General features: G+C 39.9%; 1 protein-coding gene across 8 annotated transcripts in view; it reads right to left on the reverse strand.

Annotated features, from left to right (window-relative positions):
* GLIS3 (GLIS family zinc finger 3) overlaps positions 1-24,429 on the reverse strand; it is a 665,074-nt gene that overhangs the window by 75,267 nt on the left and 565,378 nt on the right. For all 8 annotated transcript variants that reach the window (XM_053656109.1, XM_053656110.1, XM_037148719.2 and 5 more), the window contains one exon: positions 22,837-22,947. In XM_053656109.1, coding sequence (XP_053512084.1) covers positions 22,837-22,947 — 111 coding nt within the window. The remainder of the gene's footprint in view (positions 1-22,836; positions 22,948-24,429) is intronic.

A 24,429-nucleotide genomic window follows, 5' to 3' on the forward strand; every position in this document is an offset into this window, starting at 1 on the left:
ACCTATTATATTAATTACAATTAATTTCAGGTTGAATCTAAAAATTCTCTCTAGGAGATTATTTAGCACTGACATTTATGAAGTAACTTTGGCATATCATAGGTAATTAATCTCCAACAATCTGCTATCAAATTCATTTCCTTTGTGAATGACCAATTTGCCAAGAGGAAAAGATATGAGTGAAAACCAGCACTGAAAGAAACCTCTTTGGGAATATGAGCTACTGTCCAACCAGGCACCCTGAACTTCTATACAGGGAATGCCTATCTGTTCAGCAGTGATTCCATGGGCCAGAAATTTTATCCATAGCTGATTAATAAGCACAGGAAAATGATTTAATTGGTACACATGCTGGGGTATATCTCAACAAGAGACAATGAAAAATCAGTGCTGGTACAGATACTACGAAACTAGTGTTTAGTTAGTCAGAAAAGGGGACTGGTAGGACATGCTCACAGAAACAGAATTTCAGAGCAAAGAGGAAAAGTCGAGTCCCGGGACCTTCGGCGCCAGCCCCACAGCAGTGTTACCAGCAGAACTTTAGACGGCAGCGGGGGAGCAGGGCTGTGCTGTACTCATTGGTAGCCACTTGTCACGTGGGATTAATAAGCACCTGAAATGTGGGTAGTGCAACCAAGGAACCAGATTTTATTTTAATTTTACCTAATTTTAATTCATTTAAATTTAAATGTATGGTATTGAACTCTACAGCAGAACCACATATCCTGGTGGCAGTCCAGCCTTCGTCGAAATCCCTGCAATGATAGGGAGTTCGCTCGCTTACAACTCAGTTCCCTCCATTGCTAAGCGGGTCTAATCATTAGAGAGTTTGCTGCAGCTGAACTGTAATCTGCTGCCCCGTAATTTCCACCCTCTGGGATTTATTCCTCCCCTCTTCTCCCAGACCACGCAAAACAATTTTACTCATACTATATTTTACAGTTCTTTTTATATTTGCAAAGCCTCAAAGTGCTGTAGTATTGTGGAATTTCAGCCATGAAAAGGGCTGTGGTTTAGTTTCTTTGTCAGCCCTCCCTTAGCAATTTTCTCTCTACGGGTTGAACATCTTTAGTCTTAAGTGGGAGGACCTTGAACCTTTTAGTTTGACAAACTGTGGTTCAACTACTGTGTGATCCTGGGAGGTCTATTCATTTGCCTGAATCTAGTTTCCTTTCTGTAAAATGAGGATAATGTCATTGAGCTATCTTGGTCACTCTGAGAACTAAATGAGGTAGGTTTCAGAAAGTAGTTGGCACACATAAATCACAAGGGTGTCAGTCCCTTCTCTCCCACGTAGCACATGATTTCCCTCACCACCCCAATTACTTTCAACACTGGACCTCAATGGCCAATGTGCAAATGGTGTCTAGATACTAACGTAGTTGACCCAGCTGTCTGACCAGGAGAGAGTATAAGAGAACACACACATCTCTTGTTCGACACTTTCTACCTCTATTGATGCAGCCTAAAAGAGTCAGTAGCTTTTTAAAATCCATATTATATCCATTCATTCAGTCATCCATTCAGTCAGGCAATACATACATTTTGGGCCCTTACCTGCCCCCAAAACTATGTTAGGCCTAAGGGATACCGTGGCACACAAGATAACCTAATCCCCTGTCCTCATGGGGCTCAGAGTGTGGCTCAAATACAACTTGCCTTTAAGTAAAATCCCTAAGAATATTTTCATATGTGATGCTCTTTCCTTTTGATGCTTTTTTATATTTGGAAGATAACCGTTTAAAGCTCCATTGCCACTTGGTGGTACAGAATCTCTTGGCTGCCTTTCACTGGACTCAATCACCCAGCGGGACACCACATTCTCCACTTTGATGCCATTTGCAAACAGTAAAAATATTCTTTGACACCAACGATGATGTTAAATTTCTGCCAAAGAGTGACTTATCTCTAAAAGTAGCCCATGTCCTATTGACACTTGGCTGTGAACAACCTCTTAAATAATACCTTATTCACCATATGGATCATGAAATGTACGAGTGTGGGCTCAGGACCCAAAACACCCGAATTTACACTTTCATGCCCTCGTGAAATGTTAGACAACTGTGAACAAACCGTTTAGCATCTCTTTAGTTTTGTTTTCTCTGTACAAAGTGGATAATGCCACCTAATTTAGAAGATAGTTGTTACGGATAATGTGAGATAATAAAATATTTCACCAATATATGTTAACTATTCCTATTACCACTTTTTAAAATTAATATCCAGTATGGAAGCAATGTAACACTAACGTGTATTTCTAGTGTCTTCTTTTTCCCATCCAAAGTTTGAGTATTTTCTCTTTTAATCGACCTCCTTTTGTACATCATAATGTAGCAATGTAACAAAGGGAAAAAGAATAGGGACTCTGGACTCAAGCAGATACAAGTTCAAATTCTAGTCTGCTACCTACTAATATGTGGCATTTGGAAGATGTTTACTCTCAAAAGGCTTCAGTACCGTCCTGTGTAAAATAGGGGTAATAACACCAACAGTGTGGATTGCATGACATGACCTAAGGCAAATAGCTCGCACAGTACGTAGTTTTGGGGTTTTTTTTACTTCCCTCCCTTCTTTCCTTCCTTCTTTCCTTTTGCTCTCTCTAGAAGTAGAAGCTATTAGGATTGTTAGAAGTAACATGAGTTAGAACCCTCTGGGCTCTTGCTTAGCCTCATAAACAGAGTCTGGGCCAAACAGTATCCTAATCAACATATTAGCAGGGTTCTGAAAGATAAATATTACCTTAAAATTGTTCTATTTCTGGAGAATGCAGCTAGCTTTGGAGTTTTGGAAAAGTCTAAAATATATTAGAAATCAAAACTAACAACAAAACATTTTCAGAACACTTTGGGGATGTTAATATTTCATCTAGATGTCCTACTTACCAAAATCTGTCCAGAGTGGGGAGCTGAGATTCAAAAGGATGTTGAAATCAGAGAGGTATTAAGCATGGAATTTTTTGTATTGTTACATTTGTGAAAACACCATTTTCCTCCTGAGTCAATATTATTTTAAAACTGACACCAAGAATCTTACTTTTTTTTCCTGACTGGAAAATGATACATAAATGGACATATTCAAAGGCAGATTCAAACTTCATCTGGAGGAACATTCTCATATTAAATTAAAGGGTGATTCCTTTTGGACAAGTGGAGAAATACTAATACGGAATTTCACACAACCATGAGAAACATCCTCGTTCACCCTCTGGGGCCTGCTGGAGGGGTTGTGAAGACTCACAGTGAGAAGAGGGGTTTTCATCTTTCATAACTTCATAAATTCCTCCTGACACCAGCTCACTGCACTAATATGACCACACACAACCCATCCCATCCAGTAAAGTGCAGCATTTTCCTTTCTATTCAAGTATTCTCAAGGTTTAATTAAAGCATCCAGCTATCTAGTAATTACTTCTCTCCTCCATCTTACCAGCTCCTTATTGTTTGCCTTTGAATTGATTTCTGACTACAGCCCCTGCCTATGCTATAGTTTAGCAACTGTGGGGAGAGGCTAACAGCAGAAGTCATTTTTCCCTTTCTTTCATTTAATTAAAATGAATTGTCTGAAAAAGATTTAAGGCTGATTTTAGTGTGCATGAGTGTTTGGACAATTTTTAAAATGCCTACTTCTGAAAGTTGAAGGCTGTCATTTCAATGAAGTGCACTCTGCTTTCTGCTCTCCTATTCATTCTTTACTCAACAGTCAGTTTAATTTTCCTCAAGTACATTTCTGACAATGTCTCTCCGCCCATTCAAGGCCCTTTAGTGACTCTCTACCAAGCATTACCTACGGCCCAGACGTGTGCGCTTTAACAGGTCAGCTCTCGCCTCACTGTCTGACTTCATGGCCCATGTCTATGTCACACAGAGGCAAGACCCTCTACCCTATAATCCTTGTTTCTTCTCCTTCGTGCCGCCCGCTGCACCTCCGGCCACGAGCCTCTCTCATCTGGACTCTGCATATCTGCCACACAGTCAGCCCCTTCCCCAGGGTGCAATTCACTGTCACCTCTTTACTGAAATTTTCCCAGCTCTTTCCATTCCAAAGTCATTTCTTCCTTTTTAAACATTCTGACAGCAATTTCTTTGTATCACTCTGATGCTACCTGTGCTTTCTGCATTATACAATACTTATTTATAAATTACATGTGAATGTGTGCATCACGGAAGACAAAAAAGCTGCTTATAAATGGAAACCATGTCTGTCTGATCATGCAAGCGGAAACGGCACTGCTTTCCCCATCAGAAGTACTCTATAAATGTTTTGGGAAATGTGTGAACAAATAAATGAATGAATAACAAATGACTCCATAGCTGCTAAGAATTCATTAATCCATGCTTATTCTCTAGGGTAGCCCCTAAAGGCAGATAAAATCATGTCTTCATGCAAAATGATGGGAAAAAAAGAGTGAGGTAGTTTAAGCATGCCAAAATTATCAACTAAGAATAAAACTGGAATTAGCCAAGTAAAACCTTAACAGAAGTTAAAAAAAGAAGACAGTTGGGAAGTTTATTTCCTTATAATACTCAATCCTCACTGATGCCAGATTTTACTAGATAATACTATTCACATTTATATATTGCCTCTTGGAATGTGCAAATGAGCAATCCTTCCAATAGGAAATGCTAATTCATTACATTTATACTTCATATCTCTCATTCATCTGGAAGGGCTGGGAACAAATCCAATTTTCTACCATGCTTTTAAAGATTCAATGTCTAGTATATATTTGATAAGCAGAACACAGAAATTTGAAGCTGAGTGGGCCTAAAATGACACACTCACGCCCTCTTTTTGACAAACGACACAGCCAAGATGAGAACCTTCCTCTTCTCACCCTGGTTGAATAAGTGGTCGGCTGTGGCCCTGGTCTCCCTGGTCACTACTGCAAATGCAGCCTTTAATGTTGCTCCAGAGTGTTTTTGTGAGGCCTGAGTTAATGCCTCCAACATAAGCAGCTGCCCATGGGGTTGTTTTTGTCAATGTACAGAAGCACTTGCTGAAGGCAATTTTCCCTTTCTCATCCAAGAACAGTACACCTGGAGTGATGTATGGATCACATGACCTTTCGGTGCTCTGGTGAAGTGGAGATTTTCTGTTTGGTCATTGGAAAGAAGGCCTGGTTCAGAGAAACTCTTTAGGGTTTGGAAGCTCTTGGGTGAAGTCCAAGATAGGAACTGGACTTCCCTAGTCTATTGATTCCTGTGGTCTCCAGGAAAATGCCAGAGTCAGTTTCATGTTTAGAGTCTACTATTCCTCCTCTGGACATGAACTTAATTTTCTTTCTTATTACCATCTACCCCTCACAATGAACAAAAATCCTATCTCACAAAAACTATGTGTACTAACCCCACCCCAGAAATTTAGATTAGAAAGACAAAAATACAAGGGAAACACAGAGGATGGTGAGGGCTGCCAGGGGCCGCTCGTGGCACCAGGACTACATCTCAGGAGCCCCGCCTGGGACCCCACTAGTCCGGCTGGTCCTGACAGATGGAGAGAGTGGACCAGGTCACGATGTGGAAGCAGAAACAGGCGTTGTCAGTGCTGCATGTTCTCCTCTGTGCTGGAGAACTGGGTGCCGTTTTTCTTCCCCACATGCAGGTCCCGTCACATATGCTTTTGTTCTCAAGGCCTACAAGCAACTCCCAACTCAGCAACGTGCTGTGTCTAACTCCACCCCCAAATGCTTTGGGGGCCTCATGTTGCTTGTCTGTCATTGTTACTAGCACCCGAGATACTGTTATTGGAAGTAGTTTCACACTCTGACACTGCAGGAAACCACTACCAGTTGTAGCTACTTCAGATCTCTGCAGAGTCCTATGCAGTAGAAATTAATTTATCAAAAAAAATACCCTTATATATTTGCTGATAGGGGGAAAATGTGGCATAAAAAAGACATGTCTTCCTTTCATCCTCAATAATTCTCCAAAGTAGAACTGGAGAAAACAGAGCGTTGGAGAAAACCAACATTTTAAGCCACTGGGGGGAGGGGAAGATTATTTTTGGCATCACTTTAAAGAAAGAAAATCATATATTTTATTTTTAATCAGAAATAACAAGCAGCAGTATATCATGTAAAAGAAAATCTGAGAAACAAAGAGACACTAAGGAATAATAATCTATCCTTCCGAGAATTCTGTTTTACTGTCCACAGAATCGAAAGCCTGTGCTTCTTAGTGGAAACCCGAGCTCTGTTGACAATGCAAAGCACCGGTCTTTGTAAAACTCCCATAGTAATCAAACACCAAGAAAAGGTAGAACGCTAAATACAGGCGACTTAATTTTTCCCTAGTATTTTGAAGATCAAAAGAATATCTCTATTCAACCAATGAGACAGCCCCTCACCAGCCGGTCTCCTCCCTCCCCACTGGGGAACCCAGCAAATTCCCTGGTTTCTCATGTCATTACCACAGGCTGAAATGATGTAACAATAACAGCAAAGAGGGGTGTCCCCCTGTGCCAACTCTCTAATCAGTTTCAAAGTAGTTTTGTTGCTTCTCATTGATGCCACTCAAAGGAACTGGTCACTCGTGGTCTCAAAAGTTTTACAACAAATTGTATGATTAAATTCCTTAAACACGTCTGTCCATTACTAATCCTCTTTTGCCAACATCCCTTTCAGATAAAAATTGCAGCTCTCCATGGTGCCTGATTTATATTTTATTTTGAGAACCGGAAGTAAAGGGATTAAAGTTAAGGATTAAAACACTTACTCTTTTCTGCATTTTTCCCTCCTCCCAAATGGCTTCTTGGTTGCCATGGCTACTGTTCACTGGTCCTTAGCACTGAATGCAAGTCTTTTTACATTAATAAAATATTTTAAATAGATTTCATGGAAAACAATAGGCAAAACGGCTTTAAGTTCATCAATTGCTCTTGAAAAAAGCAGGAGTTCTTTTTTAAAAAATCTTTTTTCTTCATCCTTAATTGGTAAGCTCAAGGGTAAAATTTAAACTACAAGATAGTACAATCTTTAGATAGGGACAGTCTAAAGATACACAATGTAAAATGAGAATTACGTAGCAGGGCCACAAGGGGATTACTCTGAGATAGTGAGTTGGTTGTTAGATTACAAACCAGTGTTTGCAAGAAGATTAAGGGCCCTTGGGAATTTCTTAAATGTTGCAACACCACAGAACATTTTAGAGGCAAAAATGCACGTACATGCAGTGTTGCAACTCCACGTTGCAAATACTAGCCAGGAAATGAAAAACTGAGGCTTTCGTCACCACAGAGTTAACTTAACCGTATCAGTATAAACATCACTGCTCTGCACTGAAGTCACTGGTGTTTTGTGGTGGCTGCATCTGCACGGGAGTGTGGCCAAAGAAACAACAGCCATGAACTGCACGTACTGTCACTGCTTAACACGTCTGCATGGACAGTGCACACAGCTGATGCCAAGTCCACGCCGAAGAGTGACACTGACGAGGGAGCAAACACAACCGTGTTTGAGTGGTTCCTTTAAAATCACTCCCCTGACATTCATTTAAAAATATACTGCCTGAATTCCTTTAAAAAGCCAAGGAAAACTACGGAAATGGAATAGTAAAGCTGTATTTTAAGATGGGCTCCAGGATAAACTGTGCAGTGACTCCTAAAACCCCACCTCACCCGTTTCTTTTCATTGCTCCCTGAGGCTGGGTTGTCCTCTGCCTTGTCATCCAGTGGTTTTAAACTGCTCCTTTATGCCCCAGAGACCCCACTGAAAGTTCCTTCCCCAGGTCCAAGTCTACTCATCGTTCCTCACTTCTTCCAATCCCATTCTTCCATTAAAACCACCCTCCTTGCTTAGTGCCCACAGAGAACAGACACGGATGGTATATGGATGTATTAATGGGGGTAAAGGGACTGTGCTTTGTCTCTGCCATGTAACAGAACAAAATTAGACAGGGTCTTTTGGAAGCAATTTCATAACTGGAGAGTGACTGTAATGGTGGTGGTTCTGAGCATTGTAACAGGCTAGTGGAGCAGATCATTTTAGGTACAGGAGAGCAACTCCCAAATCAAACCATGAGATAACAGGTACAGCCCATGGGCAGGACTGTAGAATCTGAAACATGGATGGAATGGTCAGAATTATATACAGAGCCAGGAGATAGACAATCGTATTTTTCAAACATCCAGGTTCCCTCTCTCCTGGCTCCAGTCTTGTCTTTCAGAAACCACCTTTATTTCAGGACGACCATGCAGGGCCATTCCAGGGCAGGCTGCGGTTCTTGCACATTTGCCACAAAGACGAAAGAGGAGCAACAGGAACCTCCTGTCGAGAGGCAATCCTCCCGGGGTCTCTCAAGTTTCTTTGTGTCTTGGGAGCAGAGGTACTGACTTTCTAGAATATCTCTTTAAGACTGTTTCTATAACAAACAGCTTCAGAAAAGGGACTGTATAGTGCTTTCCTCCTGAGCAAAAGAAAGTATGCTAATGTCCATTATGAAAGATCTGGGTTCCCTCGGCTCAGAATTTCCCTCCTGTAACAAAATCCACTGAGTATGAGAGTGTCGTGTGGCCCTCTCTGCGGCACCTTGTGGGGACTGGCAGTGAAGAAGCTGGTGCAAGAAAATGATGACACTCTAGCTACAGCTATTGCTGTGAGTAAAATTCTTTCTTGCCTCCAACCCAGGAGGTTCGTGTCTTGTGGCAGTAGCTATGAAACTGCAGCAAGCTAACTTATTAGTTTGCACCTTCGCAGTTCCTGCCAGCTGCAGGGTCATCCCTAGGATATGCAGAGCACAGGGCAAAAGTTTTTTGGTTTTTTTTTTTCCCCTGCCGGGATCCTATCGATATAACTAATTTGAATCACCCAAATCAGTATGTCAGCATCACACCAGAGGTCCAATCTCAAGTGTTTCAGCTAAAGTAATTCAGGCAAAGAAATGCTATGCCTGATCTGCTCACCACACCACCCTCCTGGAGTTAGGGCCTGAGGAGTCCCAGGGCTTGTCAGACAGAGCACCTGGTGCACCCCACACCCTGAGTGGAGGGTGAGAGAGTACTTCAAGGAAGAGAAATGGGGGCCAGCTGCTCTGAGTTCAGGATCCCCCCTTAGGTGATACTCCTAGCCTTGGGAATTTTAAGGAAAGTACTCCAAAGCATGGGGACCCCGCCACCATCTAACAGAAGGCTACTCCAGAGCTTCTGGAAATTATCCTCACACCAAGAACCTGCTGACAAGTTACCAAGGTCCCCATGTTAGAAAACCAGTCAGCCCGCAGCAAGAATGGCAGAGTCAAAGGAGGACTGGCCGTGGAGGCAGAAAAGTCTCAGCGGGAGCACAGTTCTACTGCTGACCGAGCGAGTGTGCTTTGTATAGTCACGTAGCTTCTCTGAGCCGAAGGCTTCCTATCTTTAAAATGAGATTAAAATGAACTGTAACACTAACATTGCAGAATGACTGTGAAGATGAAAGAGGTAAACAGGCATGAAAATGCCCAGTAAACTGTGTTCTACACACCTATTTAGTGGTTATTATTGTTCTTCTTCTCACTTTATTCAAACTCCTATTTCATAAGAAAACAAAATGGGTAATTGCACCCGTTATGCTATTACTGGATGTTTTAAATGCCAATATGCCCCTTCTTGCTACCACTGGTGGTTGAAGAGACATACAGGCGGTACTGAGTTTGTGAGTGCTTTGCTGTGCTGAAGTCTCTGATCAATTCCCAGCTTTCTATCTGGGATGGAGCAGGGAGGCTGGTAACTGGGGCAGAGACGGGAGGTGGGGAAAACATCACAGAGCATTAAGTTACTCTGCTTATTTATGCCATGATTTAGTGCACCCTAATGTGTCTGAGTTTTCATGACCTAAAAATTGGAGAACTTGTTCTGCACATATATTTTCATATAAATGAATAAGGTAATTTTTTTCTAAAGGAACAGGAAAATGGGTCATCCTTGATTGCTATTCTGAGTACGCAGAAATAAAAGTGATGCCTCTATTTGCTTATGTACAAATGAAGAAATGTTAAGGATGCCCTTTGGACTGTCATCTCAAAATACAATTTGTATTCAAAGTCCACAGTGGGTAAACATTACCCAAACCCCTATAGCTGGTGCTTGTAAGCTAGGCTGGCCCAAAGCACTACCGGGAAACATAGCTTCTTGTCTGTCGTGTTCTGCCTCCTCTTTACCTTGTTTTCCCTTTTGAATTTCATTTTTTTCAGAGCTCAGTAATGTCCTTGCAAATATTGAAGTGAGGAAAACTCATCATCATGGCAGTGATTTTTACTATATACTACAGAGTAAAAAGAATCAAAACAGAACAGCCCCATAATATGTTTACATATGATAGAAAATATATATGGAAAGATATGCACCAGTGTTAAGCAACTGTGATAAAGCATATCACAACTCTGCTACTACCTGGCAAAGTTGTGATATACTGCCTTGTATATTCTCCACAGGTGACAGTACCAAATGGGAAATGTTAGAAAAACGATCTCTGGAAGTAGGGTGGGGGAAAGGAGTACCACCCAGCACTGGAGAAAAAAATAGCATGGTTCTAAGGCTACACAAACTCTGGTACCAAGAAAAACATGTAAACATGATTATAAAAGTATGCTCTGGGAATGTACAAACAAATAGGCCTGGAAAATGGGGAAAGACAAATTCATATCTCAAATTTCAACAAGGCAAAAAAAAAAAGAGCCTAAAAATGCAACTGATTGCAAGAAGGCTTAAACTTCATGCTTGGAAAGATGCTGGAAAGAATCATAAGTTGGTGAGCAGCTCATGATGAAGAAAGTCAACAGGACTTAGGATGGAGTTATTGAGAACCTGAGAATCCTCATTTCCTTTTTAAACACATTAGCTGAAATCTGCACATGTAATGAGCCTACAATTCATCAAGATATTTAGTGAAGTCTCCCTTGATAGCATTTGGGACAAGACTGAGGAACCTGGAATTGATGTACATCTAGCCCAGCTAGATGTAGTCATAATTGGATGTGCATGGTATCTAAAGAACATTGATAAATAGAAACTTGCCACCGAATTGTCTTATCTCTTTTTACCGAATGTTCCTAATTCATCCCCCACATTACCACCCAGATTAACTTTATAAATCATACATCTGATCATGGTCTATGTTGAAACATCTTAGCTTGATATACAAGGCCCTTTTGCCTCAGTTCCCTTGTCAACCTTTTCTGTCTCAGTGCTTGCCTCAGTAGCCAATAAGTGACATTGCAGGTCTCATAGGGCCCAACCTGAAACTGCACACTATGGCATAAAGGAAATAAAGAAAGGAGTAGGGAATGCAATTCATGTGCTAAAAAAATCTGGAAGCTGGATAATAAGCAAAAATTGTAGGGAACTAGGGATATTAATGCAGAATTTCTATAACATCAGCAAAGTCATTAATACCAAAGAGGAGGCAACCTTGGAAGACAGAACTAGAGTCCATGTGCCTGCGGTATTCCAGAAGGTAGGGTTTTGGCCTAATAATATAAAGAATGTTTTCACACACTAGTCTTTCTAAATAACAGAGAGAGAGAGAGAGAGAGAGAGAGAGAGTGAGAGTGAGTATCTTAAAGGTCAGAAAGCTTAAGATTTCATGAAGAAGCTTTATGAATATCTTTTGGAACCTCCGAACTGTGATTCCCCATACTGATCTGCAGGGAGGATGAGATTTAAGGATTCGTATAATTCTGATGGTCTACAGCTATGCCTCCAGCTGGCCCTGTGTAGTGGCAGTACAGCAAACACCCATCCCAAAAAGCCACTCAGGAAAAACATGTTTCTATTCTAGTTAAAAGAACAGACCTACTGACATGAGGCAGCGACTCTCTGTAGTCCTTCAACAGTTAATTCAAGAGTTAGTCCACACTCAACAAACTACGGAAACAGTGAGCATTTAAAATGGCACATGACAGTTTGCTAGAGTTTATAAAGAGGGCTGTGGATTGTTAAATGGGAGAATGGATAATCTTTTGCCAGAATGTTTTGTGGAATGCCAAGACTGCAAACAGTGTGTCCGGACTTAGCGGACCACTATCCACTAGGCAGTATCAGCTAATTCCGACACACATCCCGTCAGGCCTTTCAGGCTGGCAGGAGCTCAGCATCCCACCTTCTGGGCTCCTACTAAGCTCCTTTTCCATTTATGAACTTTCTCATTGCTCAGAAATAAACTAAAGATAGTAGAAGTAGTAATTTAAAAATCCATCCTGACTAAAGGCCAGAAGAATGAAAGAATATATACAAAAGGGTTCTAAAATGTTAAAGCATTAAACATAGGCGAAATACGACCCTTTCTTTATCTCTAATGCCACGATCACTATTAGAACATCTGAGTTACAGAGACTGGATTCCACTTGATAAACAACGCCAGTGGGGCCCTGCAGACACCGTAGGACCTTTTTGTCAAGTTCTCCTAACTTCTCAAGCAACAATCCAGCTGAAGCAGCCGGGGCAGGAACATGCCTTCTCCCTTTAGAAAATTCTTGTTACTACCTCACTGTCATCTTTTTAAATCTCTACTTAAAGCCAGTTTCCTTAGCATAAATGGAGACCAGCAAGCCTTATTCTTCCGTATAACACCTTCCAGTGGCTCCCACCCCTGTACACACAGCCCCCTCCTCGCCGAGGACGGAACTCCGCCTGGTGCAGGACTGCACCAGTGCTCTCTCACTAGGAGCCACAGCAAACCTGTGGGATTGCTGACACTGTCCAGATTCCACAAATGAGAGCCTGACGTTCAGAGATGTTAAGTAACTCATCCAGGGTTATATCCTTACAACTTCTGATACAGGGATTTGAATCCAGGCCTATGACTCGGAAGTCCATATGCAGAGGAAATGAACAGATAACTCACACTAGAGGAAACGAAACAGCAAATGATTATAATAAAGAAATAATGAGAGGTCTTCTGTAAATTTAGAAAAGGCAAAATCAGGAAACAACCAAGGTCTAAAATGGGCAGAAACATAAAACTCTTCAGCGCGAATTCTATACCCATCCAATGCTCATTCACAAGTCAGTATCTACGGGAGGACTGACAAAAAGACAAGGGTTCTCTGGATAAATACAGGCAATGAGGACAGTCCATTTGTCTGCTTGTGATTTTAAAACATGTAAACATGATTACAAAATGTTTTTATATTTAAAAAGTGGATATACAAACAATTCACAATTATGCCATGATCTCGGTTGCCATTAACTGTTTTTAAAGAGCTAAAATCTTTTTGAGAGTAAAATGAATTAATGGAAGAATCTGGAGTAGAGAAAACCAGCTTACCAAAATTGTAACAACCACTTGGGTTCTCTCTTAGACACGGTTTTTAGACATTATTTAATTCTAGCAGTAGTAACTAACCTTTCGGGGGCATGTATAATATGTCAGGTACCATGCTAAGTGTTTTAATGTCATTATTTTATTTAATATGATATAAATACTGCATTAACAAATATATAATATAAACTAACAACAAAAATAACATTGAAAAATTAACATTGTGATGAACTTGTATGATTCTATAAATTCTCTGATCTATAATGCAAAATATGTTTAAAAAACATCCACTTATTTACTTAAAGCATAAACTTCTTTTACTCTCTTAGCACAGTGTCTTTAAATTAATTGGCATGGGTACATTTACACAGTGGAATACTATTCAGCTGTAAAAAAAGAAGGAATCTTACCCTTTTTGGACAGCATGGATGGATGTGGAGAGCATTATGCTAAGTGAAATAAGCTGGTCAGAAAAAGACAAATACCATATGATTTTACTCATATATGGAATCTAATGAACAAAAAGAACTAACAAGGAAAATAGAGGCAGACTCATAGAAGGCAGGCTGACAGCTGTTGGGGTAGGGGATGGGGCAGAGAACCATGGGGGAAGGAGAAGGAGTGAGCAAAAATGAAAAAAAAAGAGGAAAAACTCATGGACACAGGAGGAAGGGGGGGTGAAGAGAGGGAGCAGGATACAGGGGGATAAATGGTGATGGATGGGGAGTTGACTTGGGATGGTGAGCACACAACACTGTGTACAGATGATGTGCTGTGGAATCGTGCACCTGAAACCTGCATAATTTTGTTAACCAGTGTCACCCCAATAAGTTCAATAAAAAGGAAAATATGTACATGGGAAAAAATTAATTGGCATGAACAAGTTTACTTTGAATTGTCCATGGTGTAATGAAAGGAAATGGGACCAGATACAGCCAATAATTAATTTCCTTCCATTTTCCTAGAGAATAATCAATTTGTACTAATACAAATACTTTGAGGTTTAACACACCCCATTTTCATTTGGCTTGTGTCACCTTCAAATAAAATAACCTCAGTTAAATTTTAACATGATGGACGGTCAGTTTCATGTGTCACTAAGCTAGCCTCTAGTCCCCAGTTATGCAATAAAACGCTAACCTAGGTATTGCTGTGGAGGTATTTTTTAGATGTGATTAAAATCTACCATCAGTTTATTTTTAATCCAATCAGTTGAAAGGCCTTAAGAGCAGACTTGAGGTTTCCCTGAGGAGGAAATTCCACTTGTGGACTGCTCACTCAGTCCTGGAAGCTAGGATCTCTGGCACTATCTTCAAACTTCCCTTCCCCTCACTCCTGGTGCTCAACCCATCTCCACTCCCTGTCCACGCATATTCATCCCAACTGCCACGAGCCTCATTCAGGCCTCCATTAATCCTTATAAAAGTGCATACTGTCCAAACCCGTGCAATTTCTTCTGGTCCATCTCCACTCGAACTTCAATTCACCATCTGTACAATCAGCCCACCCCTTGTCAAAATTTAGTTTTAATATCTCTAACTGCCTCAAGGGAAAAGAGTGTATCTTAACCATTTTTGTACAATTAGGAACTTGGCAAAATATCAGACTCAGAGTAAATGCTGGGTACGTAGGAGTCAATCCTTCAGGTGATGAGAAGCATAGATTCTTCTTAGCTGGGGAAAGTCTTTCTGAGTATCATAACTAAGGCACAACAGTCACAAGGAGTCCTGCATTGCTTTTGGCTCACGTGGTCTTCCTGTTTGTCTTTAAACAACTCTATTGAGGTATAACTGATATACAAAAAGACTATATATTTAGTGCGTACAATCTGATGAGTTTGGACATAACACAAACGCCTGTGATACCACCACTAACTACGGTCAAAGTAAAGACATATTCACCCCTTTCCAGTTTCCTTGTGTCCTTTCCTGGGAGTTTTTGGTCTTTTTGTGGGGGGGAGGGGTAGTCACCAGAATATTTTCATTTTGGAGAGTCAGTGAAATCTATGGAGCCTTTCTCTAGAAAAACACATTTTGCACATAAATGCCTGGAATTTCATGAGCTTCCTAAAACCCATCCATCCTTCTGGGGACTGCCTCTTATGATCCATGGACACCAAGTTAATGACCTCTGACTAGAACCAGGTATCACTGGTTCAAGTTTGATTTTAATTCCCTTGGATTTGGGTCTCAGCTTTCTTTCCTTCCTTTGCATCTTTTTTTTTTTTTTTGCACTAACATTGAATGTCTGCATAACCCAGAAAGACTGGCTATTGTAATTACTGAACGATAACTCCACCTACAAAAATATTTGGTTCCCAGGAAAGAAAATATTTCCAACGACACTGTTGTTCTGTTGTCAGTCACAATACACTGCCCTAGACTGCAGGTATGTGACATAACAATACTTTCTACTGAAATAGCTACCTTTTAACCTCTGAGGCCCTGTGTTTACCTTTCAAGCTAGCTGTAAGATGGGGAAATGGAAAAACCAGAGAATGTAACTTAAGCTAAGTCACAAAGCAATTCATGGCATGGCTTAAAAGCAGCTGTACCTCCTGACGTCCAATGCAAACACTACTTCAAGACACAGCCACCTGCCCAGTATCCACCATAAGTTTTTACACTCGACTTATCCAAACCCATGTGTGAAGTCACCCTGAAAATAAATCTTCACAGCTCAGAGAGCCAAGATACCAACAAATGGGAAAATATTGCCCCCGGATATCAAAGACAAAATGCAACTGAGCTGAAAAGGGAAGACATGAGAGAACTGTGCACGGGAAACAGCATCTCAGAGGCGCAGATGAGGAGCGAACGCCTGGGAAGGGCAATGCTGAGCTATGTCATGATATTTTAGGACATTATATTTAGGCAGCAGAGAGTCTGAGCCAAATGCTTTTATTCCCAAATCATTTTCATCAAGAATCCACAAAATCTAATAAGAAAAAGGCAATGAGAAGCTTAGAAGGCTTCTGTCTGACAGTCAATCAATCATAAAAGCAATCATGTAGGAACTATTTCCATAAGGCAGCTGTGCTAGGCACTACACAACCTGAAGTGCTCACTAAAGCACCTGTCACGGGGTCCCCATTCCTCACACAGTTGGCCAGAGCTCTGCCAAACACCCCTATTTTTGTCCCAAGTAAGAATTTTCAGGGGAATAGAAAGAAAACTACTTTACCATGCAATACAAAGTACTGTAATGTAACTGAGAACAATTAAAAACCCATGGATGCTCCCACGCTTTCAAACAACAGAGCCTAAGGCTCAAGAATCTCTACTATTCATAGAGAAACTCTCAGAACCCATGTTCCAAAGCATTTTCTACACAAAGTTATCAGAGCATTTCTCCTGTTGTACTGAAAGCAAGTGTCTCCATGTGTCTCTTGTTGGAGTGAATCTTTAGAAAGGCAAGTTCAGGTCTTACTTGTTTCTAATCAGAGCTGGTTCAGGGCCTCACTTGTGAACCACCAATGCTGACCATCTGAGTCATTTTCTTAGGTGGAAGATGTAAGCTATGCATTTCACTCTCTAGCATCTGGCCCCTCTAACACCACCATCACTGGAGACAGGCTGCAAATAAGTGCATTGTAACAAGATAAGGTGATCCTGACATCTATTGCTATACTCTTAGTAGTACTAGATTATTTTAAAACAAGCAGAAAGGTACAGTGTTTTGACTCAAGCAGTGCTTTTAATAATTTTGCAGCTGGCCCTGCCTAGTGTAGCTCAGTGGATTGAGTGCTGGCCTGCCAACCAGAGGGTCACCAGTTTGATTCCCAGTCTAGGGCACATGCCTGAGTTGCAGGACAGGTCCCCAATAGGGGGTGTGCAAGAAGTGACCACACATTGATGTTTCTCTCCTTCTCTTTCTCCTTCCCTTTCCATCAATAAAATATTTTAAAAATAATTTTGCAGCTAATATATTTTTCGTTTTTAAAGTAGACATTCCAATGTGTTCGTAATCAACCTTACCTCACTCCGCAATCTCTGTATCAACTCCCTCACTGTTTCCTTATTTATGTTAATTATTTTCTGTTTATCTTTTTATTGTTGCCGGACTTCACCAAGACAATGTGGCTCTATGAAGACTAAAACGTGTCTGTCATCTACACACTTACACCTATGGGTCTAATGCAGTGCCTGACGCACAGTACATGCTTAATATATATTTGTTGAATGGAATAAGTAAAATTGATTGAGACTTCATTTCCCAAATAATTTATTGGAAGAGTAGTTTGATGAGATGCTCTAGAAAAGAGAAGATTGTTTTGTTGACCAAGCAATTCTGAGCAGTGCTTAATGTGATCTTCCCTCTGGAATATCGGTATATCCAAGGCTCTGCATACTCTTGCAAGAAAGGAAGTGTTAAATGATATATACCTTGGCATTTCTCAAATTTATAGGACAACGAAAACATTTTTAAAATGATACCAAATAAAATCCTGTGGAGTGTATTCCAAAGAACACACTTTGGCAACGGTGCTTTGAGAGCTAAAAGAGATACTGGGCTACTGGACCCAGAGATGATAGCATTAATGTTTTTGTATCTGCAAGGCTGAGGCCAGCATCTCTGATCTCTCCAGAAAGGACCTGAAGCTTTTTCTCACTACTCACTCTCACAGACAGCTGCCCCTACTCCACCACTTTCCCACATCCAAATATGAGTTCTTGGTTCCCTTTAAACAACTCCCACCATGTGTAGCATCAAACCGCTCTCAAAGGCATAGCTGGTATTATATTGGACCTGCTGAAAATAGAAACCTCTAGACTAGTGGCTAAACTCCAGTTTGGTACTACAGACCAAGTGTTAATTTGACTTGTTTTTTTCAGTTAAATTTAATTATTAGTTAGCATTACTATTTTGAACCCAAAAAATACTTGCTTTACAAAAGCATACCCAGAGCTTTTCTTGAAATCAGTTAGCCTTAACTGAGGTATCAGGACATTCAGGAAGGTAGTGTGCCTTACCATCGTTCTGTGGTATGGTACAAATAATTTGTAACCAACAACTGTTAAGAAGTACAGAAATTAGTAAGTGACTTGCTTGACAAAAACAAACATATTAGTTCTGTTTTAACATCCTTTCTGCAATAGCATAACTCTTACTCAAATTCTAATATGATCTCTTAAATGGGAGGGGGGCTAGCTCATTTTGAAATGATATGTCCCTATTAACTGACATTCCCTTAAGAGTTGGAATGATTTTAGTTTATTCCTGAGCAGAGAAGGAAGGAAGGGGACTGCCAACATCTGGGAAGGCTTCTGATTACGCACCATTTGTGCATGCTGTCTACCATGCAGATGATAACAGAAAACTACCGAGAGAAAAGTGAGCCTCACTGGCTCTTCTAATACATGCTTCCATTTGGGGGAAACTGTATACTTTCACATTATTTTTTAAGATTCCAACAACTGCACAATGCAAAGTGAACCTCTGTGGCACTTAATGAAATTGTTTACAGTTTTGAGAATATATGGCTCTGAACAGATTCCAAAAAATTGCCAGTCCTACATGAACAGAGGTATGTTAGATAAGCTGCTCTACTTCAGCCAGAAAGCCATTTATAGCTATTCTCTAAGTAGAAAATATAAATACATGTTGCATTCACACATTTTAAAAGCTGTGCTTGTTTTTTTAACAGCTTGTTTTGAGGTCCCACAATTGAAAGTCATCAACCATAGTGGGTCAAAGGTGAATGTTTACCAAGCATTTAGCAAATCAAACCCAACGTCTGGAGTCCTTGAGGAAGTGTGAACTGGATGAAAGATTCGCGCCATCTCTAACTTTTGGCCCCGCATTCTCTGCATTCACTTTTTAAAAAGTCCACTTTGATAGCAGGCCAGAGTGGAAGGAAACCCTCCAACTTACAGTACTTCCGAGGTGAAAATGAAAAATTCTGATAAAGTTCACAGCCTTGAAAAAATTGCCAAGTGGCTTATTGTCTTCATTTTCTCTTACTTCCCGACTCATCATCGGAGAGAACTGAAGGACAGACTCTGCCTGTTGCTCTGCAGGCTAGACTGGGTGCTCACTGGAGACCAGAGCTGGTGGCTTGAATATTTTTGCTACTCATTTATCTGTGTAGCCCTCTATTTAATGAACTCAGCATCTGCAAAGCACATTCCATGGAAGAAGTCTGTACGTCAGCTGATGGGATGTGTGGGTGTGCATGCATGCATTACACAGAAAGTTACTCTTTGCAAGCAGTAAGCCAAATTACCCCAAGTCCTCTGTAGAAAGGGTTTTTCCCCTCTTCTTTTTTTTTATAGCTTAAATAATATTTAGCTGCAATTTCAGGTTCTTGGTTTTCAGTAGGACCCAACAGGTGTGGGAAAGGGCCACGTGCCCATGGCCCAGGCACCGCTTATGAGATCTCTGTCCCTCCTAATAAACATCTGTCTTACAGCAGAAGGTGGCTTGTCACCGGCCCTGACTTCAGAGTAGGGCCTCATAAAGCCGGCAATGTTAAGACTAAAATAATGTCATTTAGTGTCTGGGGGGGATGAGGGGTTAAAAAAAGGATTAGAGGCAGGCAGGGTATATTAAATGAGTCCATGACTAACAGGGTGTGACAGAAAAGGGTTTTATTCTTTTCAACAAAACAATTCCCTAGGGCTGGGACCATTACTCCACTGTGCCTTTATCACCTTGGAATTTTTATGGTTATTTTTGATGAATTCACATTTTTGTAAAGGCTTTTTTGAAACGATGCCAGTTTTCAAATTTTAATTAAAGTCGTAAATAATCTTAATTCTGCCTTAAAAGGTTTATTGTTTCTTACTTTTTTTTACTATTGCTGCCAGGAAATATTTCAGATACCAAGCCCTGATGTGAGTTAGCAATTAGACTCTCTCCAAGGTCCAGTAACAACTTTGTACCAGGGTAAATATCTCACGCTGGTACACCAGCACAGGGTTGGAGAACACGGCCTGACTTGATTTCAGGCTGATTAACGCTGCTTCTCCTGGCAGGGACATTTCCTCTTCCTATTGGACGGGACAACTGTCATCATTTTAATTTCCATAAATTAATCCATCACGGACCTATAAAGGGTTTTTTAAATCTTCGGATTAAAAAGGCAGGCTAAGATTCAGAAGGCACACTCAGTAAACTTGTCACCGAGGACCAGGCAATGAAAGTTGGCCAAATCCAGTTCAGTGGTTTGCAGAAAACAGAATGAACAGTAGAAGCTTGATTACTGGACAGATGAAACCTTATTTTACATAAGATAAAGTCAAGAGAATGCTGAAATACTTGGCATTAGATTATAATACTCTTCCTTGATATCTAAACTACCTCTTTATTGAAGGTTATCTCCAAATCGTCTGTAATTTTACGTTTTTTAAATCTCAAAGCCTGATTTATGTTTTAAATTAGTGCTTTAAGAACCTTTCACACACTCACACTGCTCTCCCATTACACAGATGTGGAAACACTCTGTGTTTGAACAACAGAAACCATTGACAAGTCCCGAAAACACACGCTGCATTTCCGGACCTACCATCAGTGCCACACTGCAGCTCACTGGTCTGAACACGTCCACGACAACTGTTTCTATCTAGCAAGGTGCTGTCCAATCTTATGACAGATTTGCCAAAAACGTAAATATGACCTGAAGAACAGTTATATTCGGGCAGGAACTCTCAGCAAAATGGTTTTTCTTTTTTTGTTTTAACAAACACAATTTATCATGAAAAGTTTATGAGATATACCAGACAAGGCATTAGACAGTCTGGTCTTTGAATGTTAACAGTATGCAACCATGGTGCATTATTTTAAGAACACCGCATTAAACATCTCCTTACAACTGCATTTATATTACAATTGACTTAGCAGTTCCTTTGCTCTTTTTAAATAAAAGAACATACCCAATCCATGTCAAGTGATCATCTATTATGGTTAAATATAGTATCTATTAATAATGATTATCTGTTATCAATTTACTGTGATTCTCATTAAAGAGACTTACCTATATTTATATAGAAAAAAATAAATGATTTTAACAATTGGCTTACAAGTGGGTTTGTGTAGAATTAAGAATACCTATCACATCCATCTAACTAGGCATTTTTCTAACTCACAGGGAAGAGGTCAAATTATTTCCATATATAAGCCCTTAACCAGTTTTGTGCTAATACCTCTCAAGGAAGAAAAAGCTCATGTAATGAAAGGACTACAGAGCATTTCCCACAATAAAAGTGTTAAATACCTATAAACCATGAAAGAATATAAATTCCAGTTAGCTAGAAGTCACAGTGACTTGAAAACCATGGTCACGGGGTTCAATCACTTGAAATAAGTTGTCTTAAACTTCCCTTAAATTTGTAATGAAGGGTCCTTAACACAGGTGCCCAGCTGAACACAAATGAAATAAGTAGTCAAACAGCCAAGGTCAAGTCAACATATTTACTGCTACAGTCAGAAGATAAATGTTGGTTGCCAGGGGGAAAAGGCAGAAAACTGTACTTGCATGACAATAAAAAAAAGTTAAAAAAAAACACCTTTAATTTTCAAGGCATAAAAAAAAGAAGATAGGTGTTGGTCCAAAAGTTTACAAACTCAGTTAGTAGGAAATGCCTCATAAGGTGGTGAGCCCCTCCTCTCTGGGGAGCTGAAGCACAGCATGGCCGATCACTCGCTGGGATCTTATGAGGTCAGAAGATCAGGTCAGGTGGGTTGGCTGGTCATCACTAACATTTCTTTCAAGTCTTAGATACTATGATTTCCATAAACTTTGAAAGATGCATTAATCCCTTATTGATGTTAATTTTTGCTTTAATTCCTTTCTTAGATTTTCATACACAGTGCCTATTAAGAAATATTTTTTTCTATATTAATGGGAGGAATGCTTCTGTTCTTACTCATCCTAGAAATTCCCCTACCCTTTTCATCAGAGCTAAAATTTTAGTCAACTGATATTTTATGAAAAAGCATTTATCTCCAGGAAGGATTTCTGTTGTGCTCTCTTTCCCAATTGAATTTTCTCATTATTTTGACTTAATTTCCATAAAAGCCTTTTGTTACTTCCCTATTTAGCTGACTTACACTTAATTTTCTCTGATTCCTATGATATAAGCCCTCCTCAGAAATTCGTATCTGGCCACATCAACCATGCAAACCATAGCCTTGCTAACACAGGCACACCTCAGAGACATTTCAGTTTGGTTCCAGAGCACTGCACTAAGGCGAATAGAGCATAAAAAGTGAGTCACAGAAATTTTTTTGGTTTCTTAATGCATAGAAGAGTTTCTATTATAGTATAGTTTATTAAGTGTGCAGTGGCATTATGTCTGAAAAAACAATGTACACACCTCAATTAAAAATACTTTATTGCTAAAAAATGCTCGGCATCATTTGAGCCTTCAGGGCATCAATCTTTTGGCTGGTGGAGGGTCCTATAAAAAACAATCATCTGGGAAGAGCAATAACGCACAATAAAACACATATGCCTGTGCTGCATGGAAGACTTCTCTCATCAAAGAGTCTAAAACACATTACACCTTGAGAAGAGTAAGAATTCCCAATGCCCTGCAGAAGTGCCCAGTACTGAAAGAATTCAAATGCTTTTTCTGGCTGGGAAACTTCTTTTTTTTAATTACCTTTTTCCTTGCTTGTTGATCTTTGGAAGAATGTGCCTTCACATGCTTTCTCAGGGAACTTGGGTCTGTGTAGCGCTTGGTGCATCCTGGAATTTGACAAGCGTAAGGTTTCTAAATGAGAAAGAAAGAAACAGCTGTGATTAAAAGAAAGGTAACTGGGGAGGTTTACTCAAAGACCACCAACTTCAGAGCATGAGCTCTTACGAACTGATGTGAAATGTTGGGTAATAAACATTTTAATGAGAAAGCCCAGTAAGTTTGCATCAAGGCAAAAAGGAGAGTAAACTTTCAAGAAGCAAAGAGATGGCCTGTCTTTGATGATTTTTGAGAGCTTAGTGTACAGTGCACTCTTACTGGGAACCTCATGTGGCATTTTTTTTAACATAGAAATTATTAGTAAGCATCTCCAGTCATACTTACAGTTATGTGCCCCTGAAAACAACCTTTGGTACTGTCAGAAACTAGGAAACACATATTCTTTAAGAGTTCAGGTATAAAGAAGCTGCAGAAAAGTCCAGAAAAGACTGGGAATGTTTCAGAAGATACCTGATTCAGAAAGAGAGAGGGGGAGAATTAAAAGGGAAAATCAGGAGAAAGTAAGTAGGAGACAGTAGGTTTCAAACAACAGACACATGCAAAGTCAGTCAGAGAGACTTTAATGTTATTAGTTGTGGAGGAGGCGTTCCAGTGCTAAGCCTGGGTTACGTGAATAAGCCCTTGCCTGAGCAGAGGAGAACAGCAGTTTTGGCTACTCCGATTCCTCCCATGCTCCTGAGGGATATATATGATGTGTGCAGCTTAAGGCTGAATCTACACTCTCTTTTATTTTGTACTGTAAAATTACTTCCCCTGTTTGGGTATTAAGATGCATTAAGAAAACTATTCAGGATTTGAATTACGATCTCAGTAATTGTTATGGGAAAACCATTTTCCTGTAAGCAAAGAATCCATTTAGTTGAAGAAAGGTATTTTATCCAAAATTCCAATGACATTAGCATAAGGAATACTTATCGAAAGAGGATGAACACCTAAATTTAAATAACCAATTCTTTAAGCAACTACAGTTTGCTCTTTAAAACAAATGTTCGATTTCTATGATTCTAAAATAGCCTACCAATTTGTTAATCACAATAAAAATTTAAACAGTAGATACTTTGGATCTTAGCAATGATGATTTTAGAAGATGTACTAGAGCAGTAATTTTTCCAAAAAAAAATAGCTGAGTTTCAACAGCTACTGCACTGAAGTAAATCATAAAATGATTATCTTAGGTAGCTTCCTACAAAAGCTTTAAAAAGGGGTATTTTTTAAATTCCAAAATGCTTTTAGAAAATGCTCTTAGTTGATTAGCTAAAATTAGCTCTAAGCAAAAAAGGGTATTGTAGAGCCGTAACACTTAGCCTCACAATAGTTCTTTCAAACTACAGATAACTAGCTAGAGTAGAAGCAATTTCTCAAGACAATCTTGTCTCATGAATGTTCATTCTTCCATGATAAAGTTCAATGATAAATTGAAAAATTTATTGGATTTTACCAAGACCATTTTAGACATACAAAATAGGGCATTTTTAACATAATTTATTCTTTTTTTCC

Source organism: Artibeus jamaicensis, unplaced genomic scaffold (genome assembly GCF_021234435.1).
Source record: "Artibeus jamaicensis isolate MK-2021 breed Jamaican fruit bat unplaced genomic scaffold, CSHL_Jam_final scaffold_1964, whole genome shotgun sequence".
Classification (NCBI taxonomy): Eukaryota; Metazoa; Chordata; class Mammalia; order Chiroptera; family Phyllostomidae; genus Artibeus; species Artibeus jamaicensis.